A 22,280-nucleotide genomic window follows, 5' to 3' on the forward strand; every position below is an offset into this window, starting at 1 on the left:
TACTGAAGATTTTCTAAAATTAATCAAATTCCACAAAACCTTGTTGCTTTGTGTGAAGGGCAATTTATTAGCATCAAGTAGTGTAGGTTGCTTCAGTTTAGCAAATGCATAACGATGACTGATTTTCTAAATGATTCTGTTTATACCCATACCTGAGACGTACGTGGTCCTCGTGCCTTAAATGTGGCCTCAAGGACTTAAGCATCTTAGTTTGTGTCTCTACCACGCAATGTGGAGACTTTGGGAATCTATTCCTACATCAGCCACAAGTGGATGGTAATGAGGGTCCTTGGAAATGGAGGTCCTGCAGCTAAAGGAATTAGTTTATGAGTCTGGGGTAAATATCAGATAATTATGAATTTGCATATCGTTCTGCATTCATCACTCTACTTCCTTCTTTGGTTGTGCAACTCTGAACAAATATATATTATATATTAACAATTACAGCACTGTGTGGTGAGTGTAAGGTACATATGAGAATAGAGAACCCGCGACGGGAAGGTTCAGGAAGAGCTGCCTAGAGAAAAGCATCTGTGTGACGCTTAGCATTCATCTTAGTACCTGGCATATAGCACAAACTCACTGAACATTTCTGGCTGTGACAATCAGGCTGCGTCCCAGTGATGAAGCAGGAGTTAGCTGGAGGGGAGAGGTGGGGAGGATGTGGTGTAGATGGTAATTCTGGGTAAAAGGAGCAGCAGGTAGGAGTCAAGGGAGAGAGACGGGAGGAAGTATGATTACCCAGCGTGGCTTGAGCATAAGCTGCCTCAGTCTGTCCAGACGCTGGAACAAAGTGCCAGAGACGGCGCAGCTTCTGAGCAGTGGAAACTTATCCCTCACAGTTCTGGAGGCTTGGAGTTGGAGAGCAAGGTGCCAGCATGGTCAAATTCTGGTGAGAGACCTCTTCCAGGGTGCAGACTGCAAACGTTTTGCTGTATCTTCACATGGTGGAAGGGACAAGGGAGCTCTCAGGGGTCTTTCTCATTTTCTTTTTAAATGACTTTATTTTATTTATTTATTTTTGGCTGTGTTGGGTCTTTGTTGCGGTGCGCAGGCTTCTTATGGCGGTGGCGTCTCTCGTTGTGGCTCGTGGGCTCAGTAGTTGTGGCTCGCAGGCTCAGTAGTTGTGGTGCTCGGGCTTAGTTGCTCCATGGCATGTGGGATCTTCCCGGACCAGGGCTCGAACCCGTCCATGTCCCCTGCATTGGCAAGCTGACTCTTAACCACTGCGCCAGCAGGGAAGCCCTCAGGGGCCTTTTTTAAATTGAATTTTATTTTTGATTGAAGTAGAGTTGATTTACAATGTTGTGTTAGTTTCAGGTATACAGCAAAGTGATATATAGATATATATCTATATATATTCTTTTTCAGATCGTTCTGGAGTCTTTTATAAGGGCACTAAATCCCATTCATGAGGGCCTCCCCTCATGACCTATCACACCCACAAAACCCCACCTCCAAATACCATCACCTCGGAGTTAGGATTTCAACATGAATTTTAGGGGGACAGATTCCATCTACGGCAGCATGTGTGTACTGGCAGGGGTGTAGATCAGGAGAGAGAAGCATGATGAAGGGTAAGCAGGGCTTAGATCATGGAAAGTTTTTTTCCACCATACTTAAGAGTTTGAATTCATCACAAAGGCTTTGGTTAACAGTTTCATTTTTGAAGCAGGAAAATAAAAACCCAATTTGTTGACTTTAGAGAGATGACTTGAGGCTGCATGTCACAGAATGACATGCCTGGAGGATGCAGGACCGGTTGGGAGGTCCCTGCCACGAGCTAGGTGAGAGATGGGGAGGGAAGGCCGGTGAGATGGAGTCAGTTGTCCGGGAGACGGGACACACGGCGGCTGGCGACATGTGCTGGTGGGTAAGGAAGGAAGAGTGAGAAGAGGGGGGGTGATGCACAGGCTCCTCACTTGGGTAACGAGGGAAACATTCTGGACATTTCATGGCAAGAGCACTATGAGGGGAATCTCACGTTTTGCACAGTTTGGGATGTTCTGAGTTTGCTTGTGATTTCCGGGTGCAGATATTAAGCTGGAGCTGGTGGTGGTGGGGGGGGGGGAAGTTAGGAGACAGAGGTCAGTGTTGAAGGTAGGGCCAGCACAGAGGACCTATGAGAACAGACAAGTGTGTGAACTGGGGCCGGGACAAGGGGTCTCGGCTGACTTAGATCATCCAGAGGCAGGAAGGAGGAGAAGCGAGGAAGGACAGTTTCACAGACACTGAGAAAGGTAGCATCTTAAGAAGAGAGTGGGCAACATGGCCAAATGCTGCAGAGATCGAGTGACGCCAAGATGGAAAACTAAGTACCACATTCAGCAACAGGCGAAAAATGGCCCTTGCAGAGCATAGGAGACAATCGAGGAAGCGGGTGCTGCGCTGACTACTCTTTTCAGAAGATTTATAGTAAAGGTTCAGGACCGTAGGATGGACTTCAGTACTTGCGAATTTCTTCTTTAGCCTCTTCTTGAGGCTGATGGTTCGTGCATTCAAAAAGCGTGGAGAGAGAAACAGGAACTCAGTTTTCCGTGGGACTGGCGGCCCCCCTGAAGGGCCTCCTCTTCTCACGGGGCCCTGGGTCTCCGGGTGCCGGGCAGCCAACTTCCCCACTGACGGCTGAAGGAGCTGGCGGCTAAGCTCAGATCCTAGGCCTGTTTTTATAAGGCTGTGCTCACGCTCACCCTGCAAAAAGGGATGGCAACCGGTGAGCGGCATCCGTCTCCTGGGCACAGTGCGTCCAGCTCTGCCCTGGCTGGCGGATCCGGACCTGCCCTTCTGCTGGCGGGAGTCTCAGGCTGTGCTAACGGATACCATGGGTATCACTTGGGATGATGTGACAAAAAGAGAAGACACAAGCACAAAACAAAGCGTACCTGAAAAATTAAAATCCATCGTAATAGAAAGGGTTTTACCAGTAGAGGGAAATGCCATCTTTTAATGACATTAAGAATGTGAGCTGACATCTGATTCCAGTGACCAGCTGACTGAGCCATCTTGCTATAAACACCTAGAAAACTATAGTAAACAGAGCACAAAATTATTTTTTAAATCACATAGCTAAGCTTATAAGAAAGGTGACCAAATGAAAAGCTTACCAAAAAAGGCTCACATTGATGCAGTTGTGACTTCTAAGGAGGGAGGGGGAAGGCAAAGGTTGGGGCAGGTATATGGCCTCATGTGCAACGTTCTTTCGATGAAAAAAAGACAAACTTTAAACCTAACGTGGCAAAGCAGAAAGAGCTGTTCGATCTGAGCGGTGGGCACTAGAGTCTGTTTTATTGCTCTGTACTGAACCATACGCTTGAAAGAGTTTGCAAAGTCTCATTTTTTAAACATTGGCTAAACTCAGTGTTTTCCTATTATTCCTTTTTCTATTTGGAGGAAGATAAGTTATTGTTAAACAGATAGTTGGCACACAGCAGATCGAAACTTGCATAACTCCCGTTGCTTTTACTCTACTTGTGTAAACGTTATAAAATCGTTGACATATGCTTTTCTTTCTTCCTCTCATTAACTCACCTCCCACCTCTTTGCCGGCGCAGCAAAACGCTTTCTCACAAACCCAAGTGCCAACTCCTCTGTGCAGCTACCCGAGCCTCTTCCTGAGCTCCCCACCCCTCTAATTGCCCCAAGACCCTTGTACTTGCCTCTAATAAAGCACTTACCATATTATATGGTGACTATTAGCTCCTCAAAGGGAAGAGCCGTGATTTGTTCTTTAGTTACCCAGCACGTTTGGTTGGAAGTCATTTAATGACTTTCGTAAAATACGAAACACCTTACAACGTTGATCTACGTACAACAGGAGTCCTGTTATCTCCTGGCCTCCTGGCCTTCCTTACCGTGGAGCTAATCACGTTCCCTCCGCCGTCACGCCTGTCAGGACAAGCACATGGAAGTGCTGTGCTGGCAAGCGGCTCCTGGGTCCGTGCTTCTCCCGGTCGTGGCTCACTATCATGAATCTCAAAATGGGGTCATTTAAATCTGCCATCAAGTCTAAGGCCTTCCAGTGAGAAAGCACCACAACTGGACTTGCTCATACGTGTTCATCTAGCATCTTTGTACAACAGTACAAGTTAATAGAGGACGTTTTCCCCACGGCTGTTCACGACAGCATCTAGAAGAGCCTGGAAGTGCACCCCAAAGTTCCCTTAAGCCTGTAATCGTGGTACAGAAACCGAGCGGTTGTCCCACTGCTCTGCTTCTCAAAAGCAAAGACCAGATCCATATACAAGGCCAGTGAGAGTGCCAACAGCACAACTGGGAAAGCCACCTCTTTTTCTTCGTAACTGAGGACAGTCAGCATCCTCTTCACTTTATAAGTCTGGTTTTTTTTGTTGTTTTTTGGGGGTTTTTTTGCGGTACGCGGGTCTCTCACCGTTGTGGCCTCTCCCGTTGCGGAGCACAGGCTCCGGACGCGCAGGCTCAGCGGCCATGGCTCACGGGCCCAGCCGCTCCGCGGCATGTGGGATCCTCCCGGACCGGGGCACGAACCCGCGTCCCCTGCATCGGCAGGCGGACTCCCAGCCACTGCACCACCAGGGAAGCCCTATAAGTCTGTTTTAAGAGAGAATACAAGATACTATATACTAACCTAAGGTTCTTTTAATTGCCTCCCAAAATGTTTATAACATGACAATAGTTTCTTTTAAATAATTTTTAACCAGTTAAAAAGTCAATGACTCCTGAGAGTATTACTATTGAACTAAAGAATCCTTCAATGCAAAAAGACCATTGCTTCTCAAGACAGGCCTGATATTCAGTTCTAGAGATGGAATTTAAAGCCTCTGAAATCAGCAAACACACACATATATTTTTAAACTACTGTTTAATCAGTTTTAAAGACACACAAATTAGAAAAAAAACATATGTTCAGTTAAAAACATCTTTAAAACCCAGCAATAAGCCACCAGTGCAGCTCTGAGGACACACAGACTAGAAACAAGTGGTTATGAAATTATCACATCACAGTGTAACTGACATAGTGGTAATTTTAATTTACCATACAACAGGAACTACTTTATGGATCTGTCGAAAAATAACACATCTTTAAAAAAATATTTTGGAATCATAAAAACAAAAAGCACAGACACCACGTTCTATTCTCCCCCAGCGAAGGCAAATGAAGGGCTGTGAATACTGGCTGCTGGAGCTCGGGCCCCCCTCGCGTTGGGGTAACAGTGTCCAACTACTCCTACGCAGAGATCAAGATGCAAGCTTTAAAGGAAGGCAGGAAGGAAATCCCACGTTTCCACTCTGCATGGAGGAGGGTTTCTCTTGTTCCGCCGGAATTATTTTCACTCTCATTCCTACTGCTTTCCATCGTGCCCCTTGGGGCTTGGGGAGGCAGGTGCGGACGAGTGACAGAAGACGGAGCATGTGTGCTGGTTTGATTCCTCTCTCCTGCGATTAAAAAGTCAGGAGCAAACGTACTTTGTTGACGAATCCGTAGATACAGAACCAAAAATACTTAACATCGGAAAAGAAGCATATTTGAAAGGTCTGTCCAACTCTTTACACGTGTTTGCCCTTTAATAGGAAAAACAAAGAGGAATATTGACAAATCAACTTCTCAAAGTTAACCCAAAATAGAGACTGGGCAGGATACAGTCACTTACGACTCCAGTAAAAGGCAGCCAGTCACTTTTTCCATTTCAAACATGGTAATAAGAAAATGGTTAGTCCTTTTACTGATGTTGCCCTGTAACTTCTGGTTTTTCATTAAATTTCCATTTCTTTTTATAGTAGCAAAACTTGATAAAATGTGACTGGAGAGATGGCTGTCATCACTGAGGAAGTTAGACAGGGGTTTTGCATGGATCTTTATACTCTTATCTATAGATCATACAGTCCTGGGGTTTCTTTTGTTTTGTTTTGTTGCTTTATAAAAGGTGTACTGAAAGAAGACAGTTATAGTCAGCTTTAAAGGCAAGACAAATTAGTTGGCATAAAAATGTGTCTTTAGGCTCGATTTCAGAAAGTCTCCCCAATCGATGACCTCTAGAAGCTTGTCAGTTCTTTACTGGGGTTTGCATAACGTTTAAAAACCTATTAAAATAAATATTATTTGAAAATATATATAAAACTTTATTAAGCAGCCCACCAAGTAAAATGTAATTGGCTGCATCCTCTGTACAAGAGCTCAGAAAGCAGCTTAGTTGTTGATTCTAAGAGCAGTCCTACAAAATGCCAACATGGAAAATTTCATTTAAAATTGTCTTCTGTAATGAGTTACTATAAATAGATTTGACTAAGTGGTGCTGCAGGAAAACACGGTAGAGACCCTCTGCATCCTAACAGACCCTCTGCATCCTAACAGACCCTCTGCATCCTAACAGACCCTCTGCATCCTAGTCTTTCAAATCCATATTTCAGAGTGAAATTTCTTTTTTTAAAGCAAATCTTTTCTTTCAGCATAAGGAGTGTGCACTGATACAAACACACTTTTACAAGGAAGGGCTGTAGAAAGCAGAACTTCCAGCATCTAATTTAAGTGTCTAAACGATCAGCTACTCGTTAAATGTACCCTGGGTTACCTGTAGTTTTTATAAAGTCCTGGAGGGCAGTTAAGACTACATTTCACAGTGTTACTTAGAATTCTGCACCTCTGGTAAATATGATGGATTCAGTGTCAGCCAGGATGGACTATTGATGGCTGAATAAAACTCTACGAAATACTGGTTCATATCTAAACCTCTGGACAAATGCTTCCCTGACACAGCAACAATAGGCACCATTCTGAAACAATTATTCTCTCAAGTAATTTTTTCTTTCGACTAAAACGCAGAACTCTTCAAATCAATAAACTGATAATTTTGGACAATTTAAAATAAGGAAACAAAAAAGCACAAACGTCCAGAGTTGTTCATGAACTTACAAATGAACATTTACAAGGTATACATTTTAAATAGGAAAGATTTTTGTCCCAAGTGTAATCTAGTCCTCGAATAAAAGTACAAATTTTATAATTATTTTAATGTCAACATTTTAAAGTAATTTTTTCTGTAGTTTAAAATAAGGTATAACTCAATTAAATATTCTTTAAATATCTTTGAATGAAATAAAATTTGAGAAGTTATATGGTGGTAAACCCTGTCCAGGAAAATTGATAATTCATATAACATAGTTTTTAGTATATATATTCCTCAGTTGTACACAGCACACACAGAAACCAAAAAAGCAGAGAAATCAAAAAGAGAAAATCTTTTCCTTCAGTGGAGACCATTTCGTTATGAAAGATTCATTTCAAGGGCTGTATTCAGTAGAAATGGTACGCTGCACGCCTTCTGATTGCCTCAAAAAACGTGAAAAGTCAGGGCTTCTAGCTCAAGTAGTAAAAATAAGTGACCATGAAGATAATCTTGTGGTGAATCTGCCCCGGTTCGTGACTCTTACAGATCTTGCTAATGGTTTCCATTCATTACAAACACAACTGGTCACAAACTCTTGGAACTAACCCTTTGGGCTTATTAAGGAACTTTCGGCTGGAGGACAGGTCACTCGTCCAAGTCACAAGGCTCACTAATGACTGAGCCAGATGAATACCCAGGTCTCCTCCCAGGACAATTAGTGCTTCAACGTGGGTTACCTCTACTTTTTAAAACCATTCTTTTTACTGAAAAATTTTTCTCAAAACTGGTACCTGTGGAAATCCTGTATGTGAACGTCACACGTGGTGGGAATCAGTAACAAAAATACTTTTTAAGCAAAAGTATGGTGGAGGCATAAGTGGTGGCTGGACATTTTGGAAGCCAAATAAATCTCCTCTATTATGCTGGGTATTTTAGAAGCTAAGTAAATTTCTTCAATTACCCTGAGTTCCAATTATAAATGCTTATTTTAGAAACCAAGAATAAGCGGGTTGTAAAATGGTGACAGCTGAGATACATCAAAATAAATTAACTGCTATTGTTTCAAAAAAATAAAATTGTGGGAAAAATAAGTATTTTGTCCATTTTTTTTCCCTGAGTAGTATAATAATAACCAAAAATATCGACATAAATATGATGCTGACTGATCATCTCTGGAGTGGTTTCATGGCAACTGAAGAGTGGAGAAACAATATAAATACGCACTGAATCCTATTCTGTTGATTAAAGAAGAAGCAAAGCACATATTACAATGAATCCCTTTAAGTTTAACATAGTAGAGATACACCAGTCTTCAATTCTTCTATTATAATTAGAAGTATTAATCCTTACAACACTCCAAGTAGATGTATTCAGTTTATAGAGCACAAAAAGTCTCTTCTTGAGGAGGAAGGTCAAGCTGAGAATGAGAATTATTTCTTTAGTTTTTCTCCTAGATTGTATACCTGTGATTATAATTTCTCCGAAATTAAATAAAAGCTATTCACAACCCATTTCATACAAAAAACAAAAAACAAAAAACCTAGATAATCCGGGGGATGGAAATCAGTCAAATTGTATATATAAGGTATTATCTTCAAAGTAATTGGAAAATTCATCAATCATCTTGCTTTCTAGATGGCGGTGCTACGATTACCTTCATTGAGCAAAAAAACAGATAACAGTGATATTAGGTTTACAGGCTGAGAAATAAAAAATAGTCAGGTAATAGAACTAAATCATGATTATTTGTTAATGGCTAGGTAGGCCGAACAAAAAGAAAGTTTTTAACGCACTTTCTTATTTTCGCTTATGACATGCCTAGACTTGTCTTTTAACCTCTAAATGTGTCTACTTTTTCTTAATAGTGATCAGATTCTCTGCAGCATTAATTAAATGGAGAAGACATTGTGGGGGTCAGATACTTTCCATGATTATTCTTTTCTAGTCTCTCAGATTCCACAGTTTGCTTAAATTCAATGCATGGGAAAACAGAAAATTTATTTAGCAAACCATCTTTTCCCAGGAGGTAACAGGGCATGGCTAACATCATCAGGTGGAAAAAAAAAAAAAATTACCTTTAGAAAAATAAAAACATTTCACATAAACAAAGAGGAGGCCATTTCTAAAGTTCTGGGAAGGAACACTGATATTTTTGCTAATTAGACCTCAAAAGTTCCAAGTACATTTGCTTTTCCTTTCGTCTTTAATTGAAATACTACACAGCTTAAGCCAGAGAGTTGTTCTGTCCTTAACTTCATTTGCAAATTTATTAATGACAAAAAAAAAAAGAGAGACTCATCATAGATAGACTATTTGCATTTCACTTAAAAGTTTAAGGCAAAAAAGAAAATAAATTCCACAAAAGATGGGTCACAGGAAAGTGAACTCAGAAGGCCCTGCCCATCCTTCTCCCTTTCCGCCGTGATTCATCATCTCCGGCCGTGGCCCTGATGCCAGGCTGGCATCACACCCCACTCCTCTGCTTTCAGCTACTGCGGCATCACCAGACTGTGGGGTTAAAGGAGACGCCCAGCAATTCAGGTGAAATTAATTATGGTGAAACCGGCCCATAAGATAAAAGCACATTTTTCTACTTAAATAATCTGAAACTCATTAACAAGAGTTAGTGGCAAAACTTTTATGTGAGAAGTTAAGAGTTTGGAAACTAATTTATATTATTCTCTACAGAGGTGGTTTAGACCCAATGACTTTAAGTTTTCATTTTCCTAAAGCTTTCCCAAATACGAATTAAATTGTCAAGGATAAAAAAGTGATTAGCTAGAGAGTAATTTCACTCAGTGATTTTTCTCTTTCAAAACCTTCAAGCAATCTCCCACTATTATTTTCACAATCCTTTTATCATTCTATATAATTTATGCTTGATACATTTCTTTTAAAAGTCAACGTAATAAAAAGTTATTAAACTTTCATGTCTTACAGAATCACAAAGAACTCAGATAAATAGGGATGAAGAGCACACTTCTGCAGAGCATCGGTCACCTGCCCTGCACACCTGTGTGCGCTGGTCACAGCTGCCACTGGCTCAGGCTCCGGCCCCCGCAGTGCTTTCTTCATTCACGTCTTCCTTCTTTCCTTTGTCATCTTCTCTCTCTCTCCCTTGTTTTTTTTTTGGTTTTTTTTGTTTGTTTGTTTTTTAAGAAAAATAGCTTAAAATATCACATTACCGACCTTTAATTATGTTTAAGAAATCCTTCCTTGAAGGGCTCTCTGCCTGACACAGGGTAATTAAACTCTCCAGGAAATCGGCATCCTTCACTTTACAGTTTCACAACATACTGTAGTCGTTTGAGATACTTTAAGAAAACCCTTCAAATACTGAGATGTTTATTGCATTTTAAAGGATCCACAGTCTTAAATATCCTGTTCAAATTCCTCCGGAATTCCTGTGCAGCATACAACATCTAATATTGAAATAGTGTTCTCACAATACTACACTTGAAAATACCATTTAGGAAACAATATTTTAGGAAATAGACAGTTTAAGGCAAGACATTCATTTGGAAAAGTTAATTTTTCTCAATCATCTAGATTGACACAATTATTTTTCCATCTCTTCAGTGCCTTGGGATACACAACATACATTCAGCAGCAGGGCACACTTATGACCCTATGGACATATGCTGAGGTCCTGAGTGCCCATTGAAATAATGGAAACATTTTTGATAAGGCATGGCCCACAGGGACATGGCATGGGAGGGGTCTTTCACTCCATTTTCAAGCTGGTATACAGGGCATTCCCTACCTAAAACTGTCCGATTTCCCCCCACGTGATCTCTTTCCCAACAGACACAAACCCCTTGAAAGGTGCTAAGATTGGTTTCTGTTAACAGACAAAAAATAACCATCAGAGTGCTTTCCCCATCATTGCTTTAATGATGAATGTCTAGAGGCTAGTTCTTGATTCTGATTGCAAACATTGTTTGTTGTGGAAAAACTATTCTGTCCCAAAGAATTTCCTCTTTCATCAAACTTTTTGGATCGTGACAGCTGAACGTTTTCATGTGTATTCTTTCCTCTTTGAGTTTTTTTCACCGGTAACAACAATAATACTAAGATACCAGCAGAGTGAAGGCTGTAATACCAGGAGCTAAAAAAAAAAAAGGAAAACTTTACTTTATTAAATTCTGATAATTAACAAGACTTAATTTGACAGTTGTCAAAATGTCACAAGCCCCACCTAGGATGTGTATATTTACTACACTATTCTTTTTTTTTTTTAATTTATTTATTTTTGGCTGCACTGGGTCTTCGTTGCTGCGCGTGGGCTTTCTCCAGTTGTGTCGACGGGCTTCTCGTTGCGGGGGCTTCTCTTGTTGTGGAGCACGGGCTCTAGGCGTGCGGGCTTCAGCAGCTGTGGCGTTGTGGGCTTAGTAGTTGTGGCTTGCGGGCTCTAGAGAGCAGGCTCAGTAGTTGTGGTGCACGGGCTTAGGTGCTCCGTGGCATGTGAGATCTACCCGGACCAGGGCTCGAACCCGTGTACCCTGCATTGGCAGGTGGATTCCCCACCACTGCGCCACCAGGGAAGCCCTACACTATTCTTTTACCCATCCTCCTTAGATGAAACTCTAACCATGTATGCCAGTGGGTATTTATAAAGCACTCATACTAGATGTCATATTGCATTCCTTTGTAAAGGTCATAAGGCCAGGACTAAGTAGAACAAAAACAAAAATGTACTTATTAATAGCTGCAGAGATCTGAAAAAAACCTCTCAAATCCATAGAATCAAATATTGAGCAAAGTATGGAGGTAGTAAAGGGACAGTAATAGCCTTGCCTGCTATTTACTGTCCCTAATTACGTTACAAATATTCCAATGATGTAATAGATAAGCAATATTGCTTCTTGATGGTTACAAAATAAAGGTCGCAAAATAAAGGGCACATTATTAAAGATATTATTAGAAGTATCATGCCTCAAATTAAATATAAACCAAATGTGACCTCCTGGTTCTATAGCTGTAAGTGCCCGTGCCTGTGAACAAAGTACGTGAGACAGAAAATCCAACCAATAGCTCAGTCACATTTAGACATATGTAATAATTCTGTTCAAAAGGACACTTTAGTAGGAGTTACTTATGTCTTCCTGTATGATTATTATGACTCTGTGCTGTCATTCTAAATGCTAGGGTAATGGAAAATAGTTTTTGATCTCAAAGATACCACTATCTACTATGGGGGGAATGGAATTTGGTGGGGGAGGGAGAGAAGATAGACAGATAAACAAAATACGGAATTCAAAACAATAATTTCTGGGGCTTCCCTGGTAGTGCAGTGGTTGGGAGTCCGCCTGCCGATGCAGGGGACACGGGTTCGTGCCCCTGTCCAGGAGGATCCCACATGCCGCGGAGCGGCTGGGCCCGTGAGCCATGGCTGCTGAGCCTGCGCGTCCGGAGCCTGTGCTCCGCAACGGGAGAGGCCACAACAGTGAGAGGCCCGCGTACCGCCAAAAAGAAACCAACAAAAACAATAATTTCTATCATGTAGAGATGAAAAAGTACCAATGAAATATAAAAGAGTGAAAAGGGAACCAATAAATGAAATGCAAGTAATTTATTATCTTTTGACTGAAGAAATGAAGAGAATTAATAATTCGTTATAAAGAACAAGCTATGCTGTTTTTTAACTGCTTCATCATATTCATTATTGTTCATCTTTTTTAAGTTTTCCTTTCCTTTGGGAGTTAGCAGTCTTATAGCTGATCTCATGTTCCACGGACTTTACCAACCATTACTGGTGACTGTCAGAGGATATATTTTACTTCCGTCCCTAAAATATCCCCAGTGACTCTTAAGCCTCCGCTTCAACAAATAAACTCTTAAACCTTGGCTCTCGAGCAGGGGTGAGCAAACTACGGCTTGTGGGCCAAAGCTAGTCTGAAGTCTCTCTCTTTTTTTAATTGAGATATAACTGACATATAACATTATTAGTTTCAGATGTACAACATAATGATTCGATATATGTATATATCGTGAAATGACCACCACAATCATCTAGTTCACATCCAAGCGTAGGAAGAAGAGCTCTACTGCCCAGTGTAACCTTTGAGATCTGAAGCAAGGGTTACCCAGCTGATACTCCTCGCCGTAAATCACACTCTCATCTGAGGTCTGAGTGGTGTTAATCATTCCATAAATAAACTTGTGACTGCTTGGTTTAAGATTTTAAAGTAACTGACAATGCAGTTAACTGCAGAAAACAAGCTAGGGTACTATTTTTCTATTCTACCCAAGAGCAAGAAGCTTTCTTTTAAAAATAAATTAAAATGAAAAATAAATAAAATAAAATAAAATGATACAAAGGAACTTATTCACAAAACAGAAATAGACTCACATACACAGAAAACAAACCTATGGTTACCTAAGGAGAAAGGGTGGGAGAGGGATAAATTAGGAGCTTGGGATTAAAATATATACACTACTATGTATAAAATAGGTAAACAACAAAGACCTACTGTATAGCACAGGGAACTGTACTCAGTATCTTGTAATAACCTACAATGGAAAAGAATCTAAAAAAGAATATATACACACACACACACACACACATACATACATACATATGTAAATAACTGAATCACTTTGCTACACACCTGAAACTAACACAACATTGTAAATCAACTATATTTCAATTAAAATTTTTTTTAAAATTTCCGATGGCATATTTTTAAGAGTAACACTTACCTGTAAAACATGAATGATGGTTTTATAGAAAGAAGAACGAATGGCACAACTGTGTAACTTATTGCTATCTGAGTTGCTATCCATGTTATGACATCATACAATAATTTAAGTTGGGGAGGTTCGATGAAATGATGCCTAAAGTTATTTCTCACCTGAAATAAACAAAAATATTTACCTTTAACATTGCTTATAAAATTACACTGACTATATCAACTGTTTTAAGGATGTGGAATAAGCGAAACTCCCGTACGTTGCTGGTGGGCATCTAAAATGATACTGTTACTATGGGAAAAGCTGGATCTGGTTCAGAAAAAACTAATACACGTATGTATAAAAAATATGGAGAGTGCATGGGGAAGCACGTGAGCAAAATGTGTGAATCTGGGTAAAGGGCGTGCGTATAGGAGTTCTTGGCAATTTTTCTGTAGATGTGAAGTGGTATTAAAATTAAAAGTTCCCCCCCGAGAGTTAAAAATTACACTTCCTAGAGCTCCTTAAATCATATTTTGTAAACTACAGTACAGGCACACCTCATTTTATCGTGTTTCACTTCATCATGCTTCGCAGATACGGCGGATTTTACAAACTGAAGGTGTGTGGCAGCCCTGTGTCGAGCGAGTCTACTGGAGCCATTCTTCCAACAGCATTTGCTCACTTCTTGACCCTGTGTCATATTTTGGTAATTCTTGTAATACTTCAAACATTTTCATTATTATTATATTTGTAATGGTGTTGTGTGATCAACGACCTCTGATGTTATTACTATGACTTGCTGAAGGCTTAGGTGATGGTTAGCATTTTTTAGCAATAACGTATTTTTTAATTAAGGTACGTACACTTAGACATAATGTTATTGCACCCTTAGACTACACAATAGTGTAAACATAACTTTTATGTGAACTGGGAAACCAGAAAAATTCGTGTGACTCCCTTTACTGCAATATTCACTTTATTGCCGTGGTCTGGAACCGAATCTGCAATGTCTGCCTATACGTAAATAAGGTTCACCCCGTGATCAGTTTTTCTACTACAATGAAAGGAGACATCCTTCCTCTTCGTTAACCTCTGCATTTGTGAAAGACAGCTATTATACACTGAGCTTAGGTCAAAGAGCGCTTATTAAAATGAATGGCAATTACACACATCATTCATTAGGGGAAATTGGGAAGGGCTTCTCAGGAAAAAAGTGCTTTCTAATAACCACTATTTTAATACTTTTTGGCTTCTAAAACAGTCAAAACATTTCAATTTTGAAATGTGCAAACTTAACCAAACACTATTTTTTTTCTCTTGTGTCCCCGCTTTTTTCGCCTAATATGGTTATAGGTGAAGCATGGCCCTGCTGAGATGCCACGCGAGTTCTTCAGAGGGGATGCAGTCTGAGGTTAGTGGCTCTTCCACACACAGACCAGCACTCTTACTGGCAGGATGCTACCCAGGTTTCCTGACTTGCTGAAGGCGGCAAAAGCTACCTGCACTCTCTCCCCTTCTGTCCACCGGGGCAAATCCATTTCCCAAGGCATGGCTCTCAGCATCCCATCTCCACCCTCACCCACCTTCCCTGACTCCCTGATGTGGGACAGAATGAGGATTAGGCTCTTCCCCAGTTTGCTGTTCAAGTTCTTCTATTATTGGCCTCTTCCTCTCCCTCCAGCCCCACCCCGCCCCTGCCCTCTTCCTTTCCAGAATCATCCACCCTTTAGACATACATGAAGGCTCTGCTTCAACCAGATTTGCTCGTCATTCCCAAATACACCACACACTTCCTAACTTGGTTTTGCTAATGTCATTTCTACACCTAGAAAGGCATTTTCTTCCCCCATTACGCTTCAGTCTCTACTGAAATAACTCATCATTCAAAGCCCAAATCCAAGCACACTTTCCTACTGGGGCCACCTCTAGTCAACCCAACCAAAAAGGATTTCCTTCCCTCTAAACACCTATGGTACTTACTATCCATAAAAGCGATGGAATCTATCATATATGCCTTGTGGTATATGTACCCACACACACACCCCCACATACAGACAGATACCTACACACATACATACATACACCTTATGCCCCTAGACTACAAACCACAGAAGAATAGCCTTTAGTTAATACTTCTTGACATTTACCTCATATATCTCCAAGGTACCTTAAAACTGAATACAATAAGCATCTGCTAGTTTGTTAAATGAAGCCACCTCACGTGTAAGTGACGTAAGAAGCTTGTTCAAACACTGTTTGTCACGTCACTTTCCTCCGATTGACTTCCAAGGACTTACACTAAACTGCCCCCCTCTTTCCCATGTCACCAACCTAATTCCTCAACTGTTTCCCAGATAATACACTAGGTCTCAAATACCCTACAGACCTGCGGCCTGCTTCGCACTGGTGTCCGCCACGGGGAATGGCCCGTCCACGTTATCTAGGCCTGGCCACGGTCCCCTCTTCATCTAAAAGAGGACTCAAAGGCTGTAGTTTTCAGGAAACATCTCTAAAATAAACCTACTCGTCTGGTCATCTCTATTTCACCCAGTTTTCAGCAATCCTTCCGAAGATTCTGTGACAACGAGGAACATGGTGTGGAGGCCTCTGTGGGCCAGGCCTTCCTCTCAGATGAGCCGAGTGCGCAGCCCGCGAGGCACACTCAACACGCATGCCAGGCGCACCTCCCAGCCAGCTTGCAGCAGTGACCCGGCCAAAGGAGCAAGGCTGCCCGGTAGGTAAGAGGCTCACTGGGCCTTTGACACCAGGTCACGTGACCAGCACTGCAGGATGAGAAGGAACTCATACTCACAGCTCGCGCTGCCAGCGTCATCACCACTCCCGTGAGAAAAGTCAGGTAATAGCCCGGGTACACCCCATGCCAAATGGCAGAGAGGATGAACGTCTGGATGGTTGGACTCGAGGAGGTGCGCTCATAACACACCCTGGAAACCATGGAAAACATGAGTGATTAGAACTTATCAAGTCCACAACGATCACTCTTGTTCCTGGTCAGGAGCTAGGAGAATGGAGGCTATGGCTATTAGGGATCAGATTAATGAAAAGAAATTTCATTTCCATCTTTTCACCGGTACACGTAATGGCCAAAATGATCATTTCTAGTGTTTGGGAGTCCATACTATGCACAGAAGAACTTTAACAAATATAAAAGTTATTTTTATTTTACATTATTTTATTATTTTCTTTAGTAACATTTACAACTTTCAACTGATCTAACAATAGTCTTCTGGGAAGTAGGCTGTGCTCAGTGTAAAGTTTTCCTGTCACAGGTAGAGAACTCAGATGAAAATAAGATTTTCCTAAGGTATCAAATTTAAAATATAACAACAAAAAATAACACAACAGGTTAGCTTGGAAAATCTGCACCCACTGGGGAGACTGCAAGGCACCATGAAGCAATGATAATGTGTTTTGCATATTTCAAGAAGTAAAGGGATTGAACTTGTCATGCGTAAAGGACATGACAAAAGAAGGCTTCTTTACACAGAACGGTGCTTAGAGCCCTCCCATCACAGGAGCAGTCTTTTATGAAATAAACTCAAGATCGGGCAGTGTGTCCCATCAAGAACAAGGCGGAAGGACCACTGGGAGCTTCTGCGCGGTGTCCTAACTCCGTCTTTTGTAATCGGTCCTCTGCCTTCCCCATGTGCACGTGACAAGCCCTCATAATTCTCAGCACAGGCGCCTCTTTGCCCCTCATTCTCGCATCCCTCACTCTCTCATCATCCTCACGACAGGGGGCAGCACATGGAGATGACTGCCGAGTTTGTACCAAGATGGTGACCTGCCACTGCAGAGGCTGGGTCTCTGCGTCCCGTGCCCAACATATAAAGGTCTGTTGTCCTGAAATATTTTAAAACTGGAAGCGTTGTGTAAAATCTAGGGCATACGTACGGTGGCTGTGTAGGCATTTTTGTTTGGCCAAATCTCCCATGAATGAGGGACATACTGGTGATCTCAAACCTTGGTGGGCACGTTTCAAGGCAGGCTACGAGGTCAGTGGTGGCTACATTCACGACTCACGTCTAAATAGTTCTCTGACCTGGTAGCACCCTGCTTAACTCTGTTTCCTGGTTAACACAAGGTCACAGCGTTAATTTAATTTAGTTAAGAATGTGAACCCAGTGAAGCTCAGCCTCAAGAACTAGAGGTCAAAAAAAAAAAAAAAAAAGAACTAGAGGCCAACGCTCAGCTGATGACGGTTCTTGAGGGAGCTTACCTTTTGAGCCAAAGAGCTGTCTGAATATTCCAATTATCAAGAAACATCTTGAAACTTGTTGACATCTGAAAAACAAAGGAACTTTCTTCTTTGGCCGACAAAATAATGAAGCTTTAAAGGTAAGTAACATCTTACTGTGCTAAGAGTACATTACTTGACAATGATGGTAGTGTACAATCTCTTTCCTTAACACCGTTTTTTCTAATAGAGTAACATCATTCTATAAAAGGAGTTACTGGAGGGAACATCTGTGAGGTAAATGGGTTCTCACCATTTTCTCCTGTGTGTTAACACTTACAGGGGTTGTCATGGAATTATCCCAAAGACACTCCTGATGGAGCAGGTGAATGACCTTTCAGTGGCCGTTCACTGGGGGCCGGACTGGACGCCCCATCAGGTGCAGCCTCACTTCCTCCAGTGCCTCCCTCCCCAGCTACTAGGAGTCTTGGCCTCCCAGGACCTGCTTCCCCTGGAGGAGTGGTCTGCACATCTTCCTACCTTTCCAGTGCCTCACTCAAGCTTCCCCCACTAATGCCACCCTCCGATCTCAGAGGGAAGCTCTGGTCTCCTGGCCACTACTCCTTCCCTGTGTAACCATCCCTCCTTGGCTCTGCACTTCTCACCACTTTAGATTCTCTGGTCCGTTATTTACTGCTCTCATCAAAATCTGAGGATGAAAACTTCTTAAGAGGCAAAAAATCTTACTCTTTTATGAATAAGGCACATATATACATATAGGATATAAAGAGATATACAATGTATCTGTGATATTAAAATTTCATGGGGCCTGATTAGGAAAAAAAAAAAAAGTCTCAAAAGCTCCTTAGTTGGCAATAATGAACAAAACGTTAAAACACGGCCATATATTCATCACCCAATTTCCACAATTATCCATTTTCGCCTGTCCTTCCCCATTTTATTACTGACACCATTAAGGGTACTTCAAAGCAAATACCAGACATCTTATTTTACCTGTAAATAGTTCAGAATTTATGTCCAATAAATAGGGACCTTTAAAAAAAAACTATGATCAGGGACTTCCCTGGGGGTCCAGTGGTTGAGACTCCACGCTCCCACCACGCAGGGGGCTCAGGATCAATCCCTGGTCAGGGAACTGGATCCCATGTGCCGCAACTAAGAGTTCGCATGCCTCAACTAAGGAGCCCACGGGCCGCGACTAACACTGGCCCAGCCAAATAAATAAATATTTTTTTTAAAAAAAATAAGAATAATTTTTAAAAATAATGTTACAAAAAAAATTAAAAAATAAATTAAAAAAAAAAAACTATGACCAGATCTAACCAAATTAACAATAATTCTTTAATATCATCCAATATCCGTTTTGTATTCAAATACCCCTGACGGTTTAAAAACATGGTTTTCCAGTTGGTGGGGTCAGTCAGGATCCAAACATATGGCACGTCTGGCTGATGTCTCTTTTAATGTGTAACAGCCCTTCTCTGCCCCCCACTTTTCCCATGCCATGCATTTGTGCGGAAAATCGGGTCACTGGTCCTGTGGCACTCCCCGCTTCTGGCCCTGGTGTCTAACTTACTTCTCTATCTTCTGGGTCCCTTCTAACAGCAGAAGGCTCTAGAGCCCTGATCAGGCCTGTATTTCCTGTGGTCCCACAACTGCAGGTGCCAAGGTCCAGCAGTGGGTCCAGCTGCTCCGCTCACTATTCGTTCCCGGTCAGCCTCTCACCCAAAGTTCTGGTAACTTCTCCCATCGGGAACAACCCCTTACACAGGCTTGCAGAGCAATGCCTGCTCTTGGTTTTCCTCTCTTCTCTCCAGCTACCTCCTCCCGCATGCCTTCCTTTGCCTGGCCTGTAAGATGGGGGCTCCTTTGGGGGCTCTCGTCTCATCCCACCCCCTCAGTGTCCCTCATGACTACTCTCGTGGTTCCTCCCAAAACCTGAAGTGTGATAGTTCCCAAATTACAATCTCAGCCCATGCCTCAGCATTCACTGGCCTGCTGGACCACTCGGGTAAGTCTGACATTTGAACAGACCACCTTTCCCTTCAAAACTGAGCCTTCTCCTTGCTCCTTACCCCAGTGAAAGGTACCACGGTGAACACAGCGGTCTAAACCAGACCTCTGGGCATGATTCATAACTCGTTCTCTCTTGCTGATTCCAGCGTATCAACAAGTTCTGCTGAGTCTCTTAAACAGTGTCCAGTGTGTTTATGTCTTTCCAGCCCCACTGCCACTACCCTGGTTGAGGTCACCATCATGCTGGACCTACACAGCACCCTCCTAAAAGGTCACTGTCTCAGGAGGGTGACGCCTTCTGCCTGACATAGCCCCATCCTCCTAACACACACACACACACACACACACACACACACACTCAATCACCTCACTAGTCTAAGCTGGCCTCCTATCTCAGAAACGCCCTATACCTCTCTGATCACAGCCAATCTTTCTATATCCCTGGAACCCCCACTAGATTAAAGTTCCAGGAGGGCCCAGATTGTACTGATCTTATTCACCGGCTCCCCAGGGCCTGGGGCACACGGTTGACGACCAATAAATATTGGCTGATTGAAAGAATGAGTATTATTATTACAAATCTTTCAGTACCACTCTTGGGACATCACATCATAACCTATGAAGGCAAATTATACTACTTAAAGTGTCATATGGTAACCAACTTCTTAATGATTTACTAACCTCTATTTGCTGAATTCTCAGATTGGAAATTAAGTCCCAACGAGCTGCTCCATTTTTGTCATATCCTCTGAATCCAAAGCCTGCCGCATTATTGATAGCATCAGCTGTAATACACAAAGGAAAGGAAACTATTACAAACCTATGTAACAAACTACTATGTTCTCCCAGAAGATGTACGTTATCCTATACTATCATCTTTAATTCTTAAACAGTCAAAGTAGATTCATTCTCATTTTTATATGATATTATAATAAAATGGGCCTTGATCCAGTTTTTAGGCTCTCCTAACAGTTTTTAGGATCTATCCTTATATGTAGGACATGAACTGTAAGGTTTGCTTCTCCTGAATAGATGACCCTAGTTTTTCTCATTGGTCTTGAACTATATATTCTCAAGAGGGTACTCTCCCAGCTATCACCAGGGTAAGATTTATACTTCCACACATTGACACGAAGGTTCATTCACGTGTCACTTACCTAACGTCCATGCAAAATAGTATTTCGGCCTGGCAGCCAAAAGAGAGACGTACAGATAGATAACCTTGGTCGGCCATGAAGCTGTAGCTTGAAAATGCTCATCAATGTTATACTCCACAGGTAATGTCTTAGAGACGGTCAAGTGAAATAACAAGGAAAGTCCGCAGACTAAGAGCTTCTGAATAACTGCCATCTGAAAGCAAGACAAGACTTCATAAACTTAATCGATACGTATTTACGTATCATTGCCACATAACTCCTCCTGAAGGCAGTATTAACCCTGTAACTCCATCCAAAATCCTGAACTCAGGTGTGCTCAGCATTTAAAGCCGCCACTGTCTCAGTATGAACACATGAAGCCTTATGTCTAATGACTGCCTCTGGGTTATGGCTCAAATCACACTAGAAACCCCAATGTGTATTTTCAGGACTTTCAGTGAACTTAGAAAAACTAAAAGCAAACACAGGTGTCGAGGGTGACTACGTAAAAATGTTAACATTAATAAGTTTTGGTAGTGGATTTTAGTGACTACACACACACACACACACACACACACACACACATATGTGGCTTATTTTTTCCATTGTGCTTTTTCCCTACTTTCCAAATTCTAGGTATTTCATGGAAAACTATTTTTACAATAAACAACTTTCACGTTTCTTTAAACCTGAAAGTTCTTTAAAGCAATTTTGTTCAAATGATAAAACCAAAAGAGCCACACCCAAGAAAACAAAAAGATCTGCATAAAGATTCTGATGGAAAGAAAGGGATAATCTTTATTCTGGTAAGGTTCAATTACCTTGAAAAACACCAACTCATGGTGTTTTTATGTGTTCAGTAGGCTGGACTATTTCAATCTGATTCAATATAAAGGAGATTATACAGGCTACAGAGGTAAAGAAACAGAGGAAAGAAAAGGCTGGATCCAGATGAAAGAACATAACAAAATCCTTGGATTTAGTGTCCTGCACAGTAATCAAATAATATTCCAATTAACTACAGTTATTTGCAGATGGACACCCACATTTAACACTTTCTGTAACGGGGCCAAAAAGAAAGGCTCAAAGGCGAGAGTCAGAGCACAAGCCTGATTCCTGCACTTTCGAAAAATCTTTATTTATTGTCAGGAGGCGCTGGAAGGTCAAGGGCTCTTCGCTGCAACTGTTCTTATTCTCATTTTCCTGGTCATCTTTCAAAGCTTCCTCCAGTAAAGTAAGGCTACCTTTTCTTCACTCCTACCTCCAAAATATCTAACCTACACATCTGAATTTGCAACAGGTAATTAGGGAAAAATTATAATTATAAATGAAGTGAGATGAACCGAATGACCTCATATGTGAACCTAAAAATCG

At 41.6% G+C, this 22,280-nt stretch overlaps 1 protein-coding gene across 3 annotated transcripts in view; it reads right to left on the minus strand.

The window, feature by feature from the left end:
- Positions 1-10,731: 10,731 nt before the first annotated feature.
- Positions 10,732-22,280, minus strand: part of MBOAT2 (membrane bound O-acyltransferase domain containing 2) — a 120,150-nt gene continuing 108,601 nt past the window's right edge. For all 3 annotated transcript variants that reach the window (XM_032653270.1, XM_032653272.1, XM_032653271.1), the window contains 6 exons: positions 20,928-21,120; positions 20,452-20,555; positions 17,776-17,840; positions 16,348-16,480; positions 13,563-13,714; positions 10,732-10,968 (listed from right to left, as the gene is read on the minus strand). In XM_032653270.1, coding sequence (XP_032509161.1) covers positions 10,743-10,968; positions 13,563-13,714; positions 16,348-16,480; positions 17,776-17,840; positions 20,452-20,555; positions 20,928-21,120 — 873 coding nt within the window. In that variant the 3' untranslated portion in view covers positions 10,732-10,742. The remainder of the gene's footprint in view (positions 10,969-13,562; positions 13,715-16,347; positions 16,481-17,775; positions 17,841-20,451; positions 20,556-20,927; positions 21,121-22,280) is intronic.

This window comes from Phocoena sinus, chromosome 13 (genome assembly GCF_008692025.1).
Source record: "Phocoena sinus isolate mPhoSin1 chromosome 13, mPhoSin1.pri, whole genome shotgun sequence".
NCBI lineage: Eukaryota > Metazoa > Chordata > Mammalia > Artiodactyla > Phocoenidae > Phocoena > Phocoena sinus.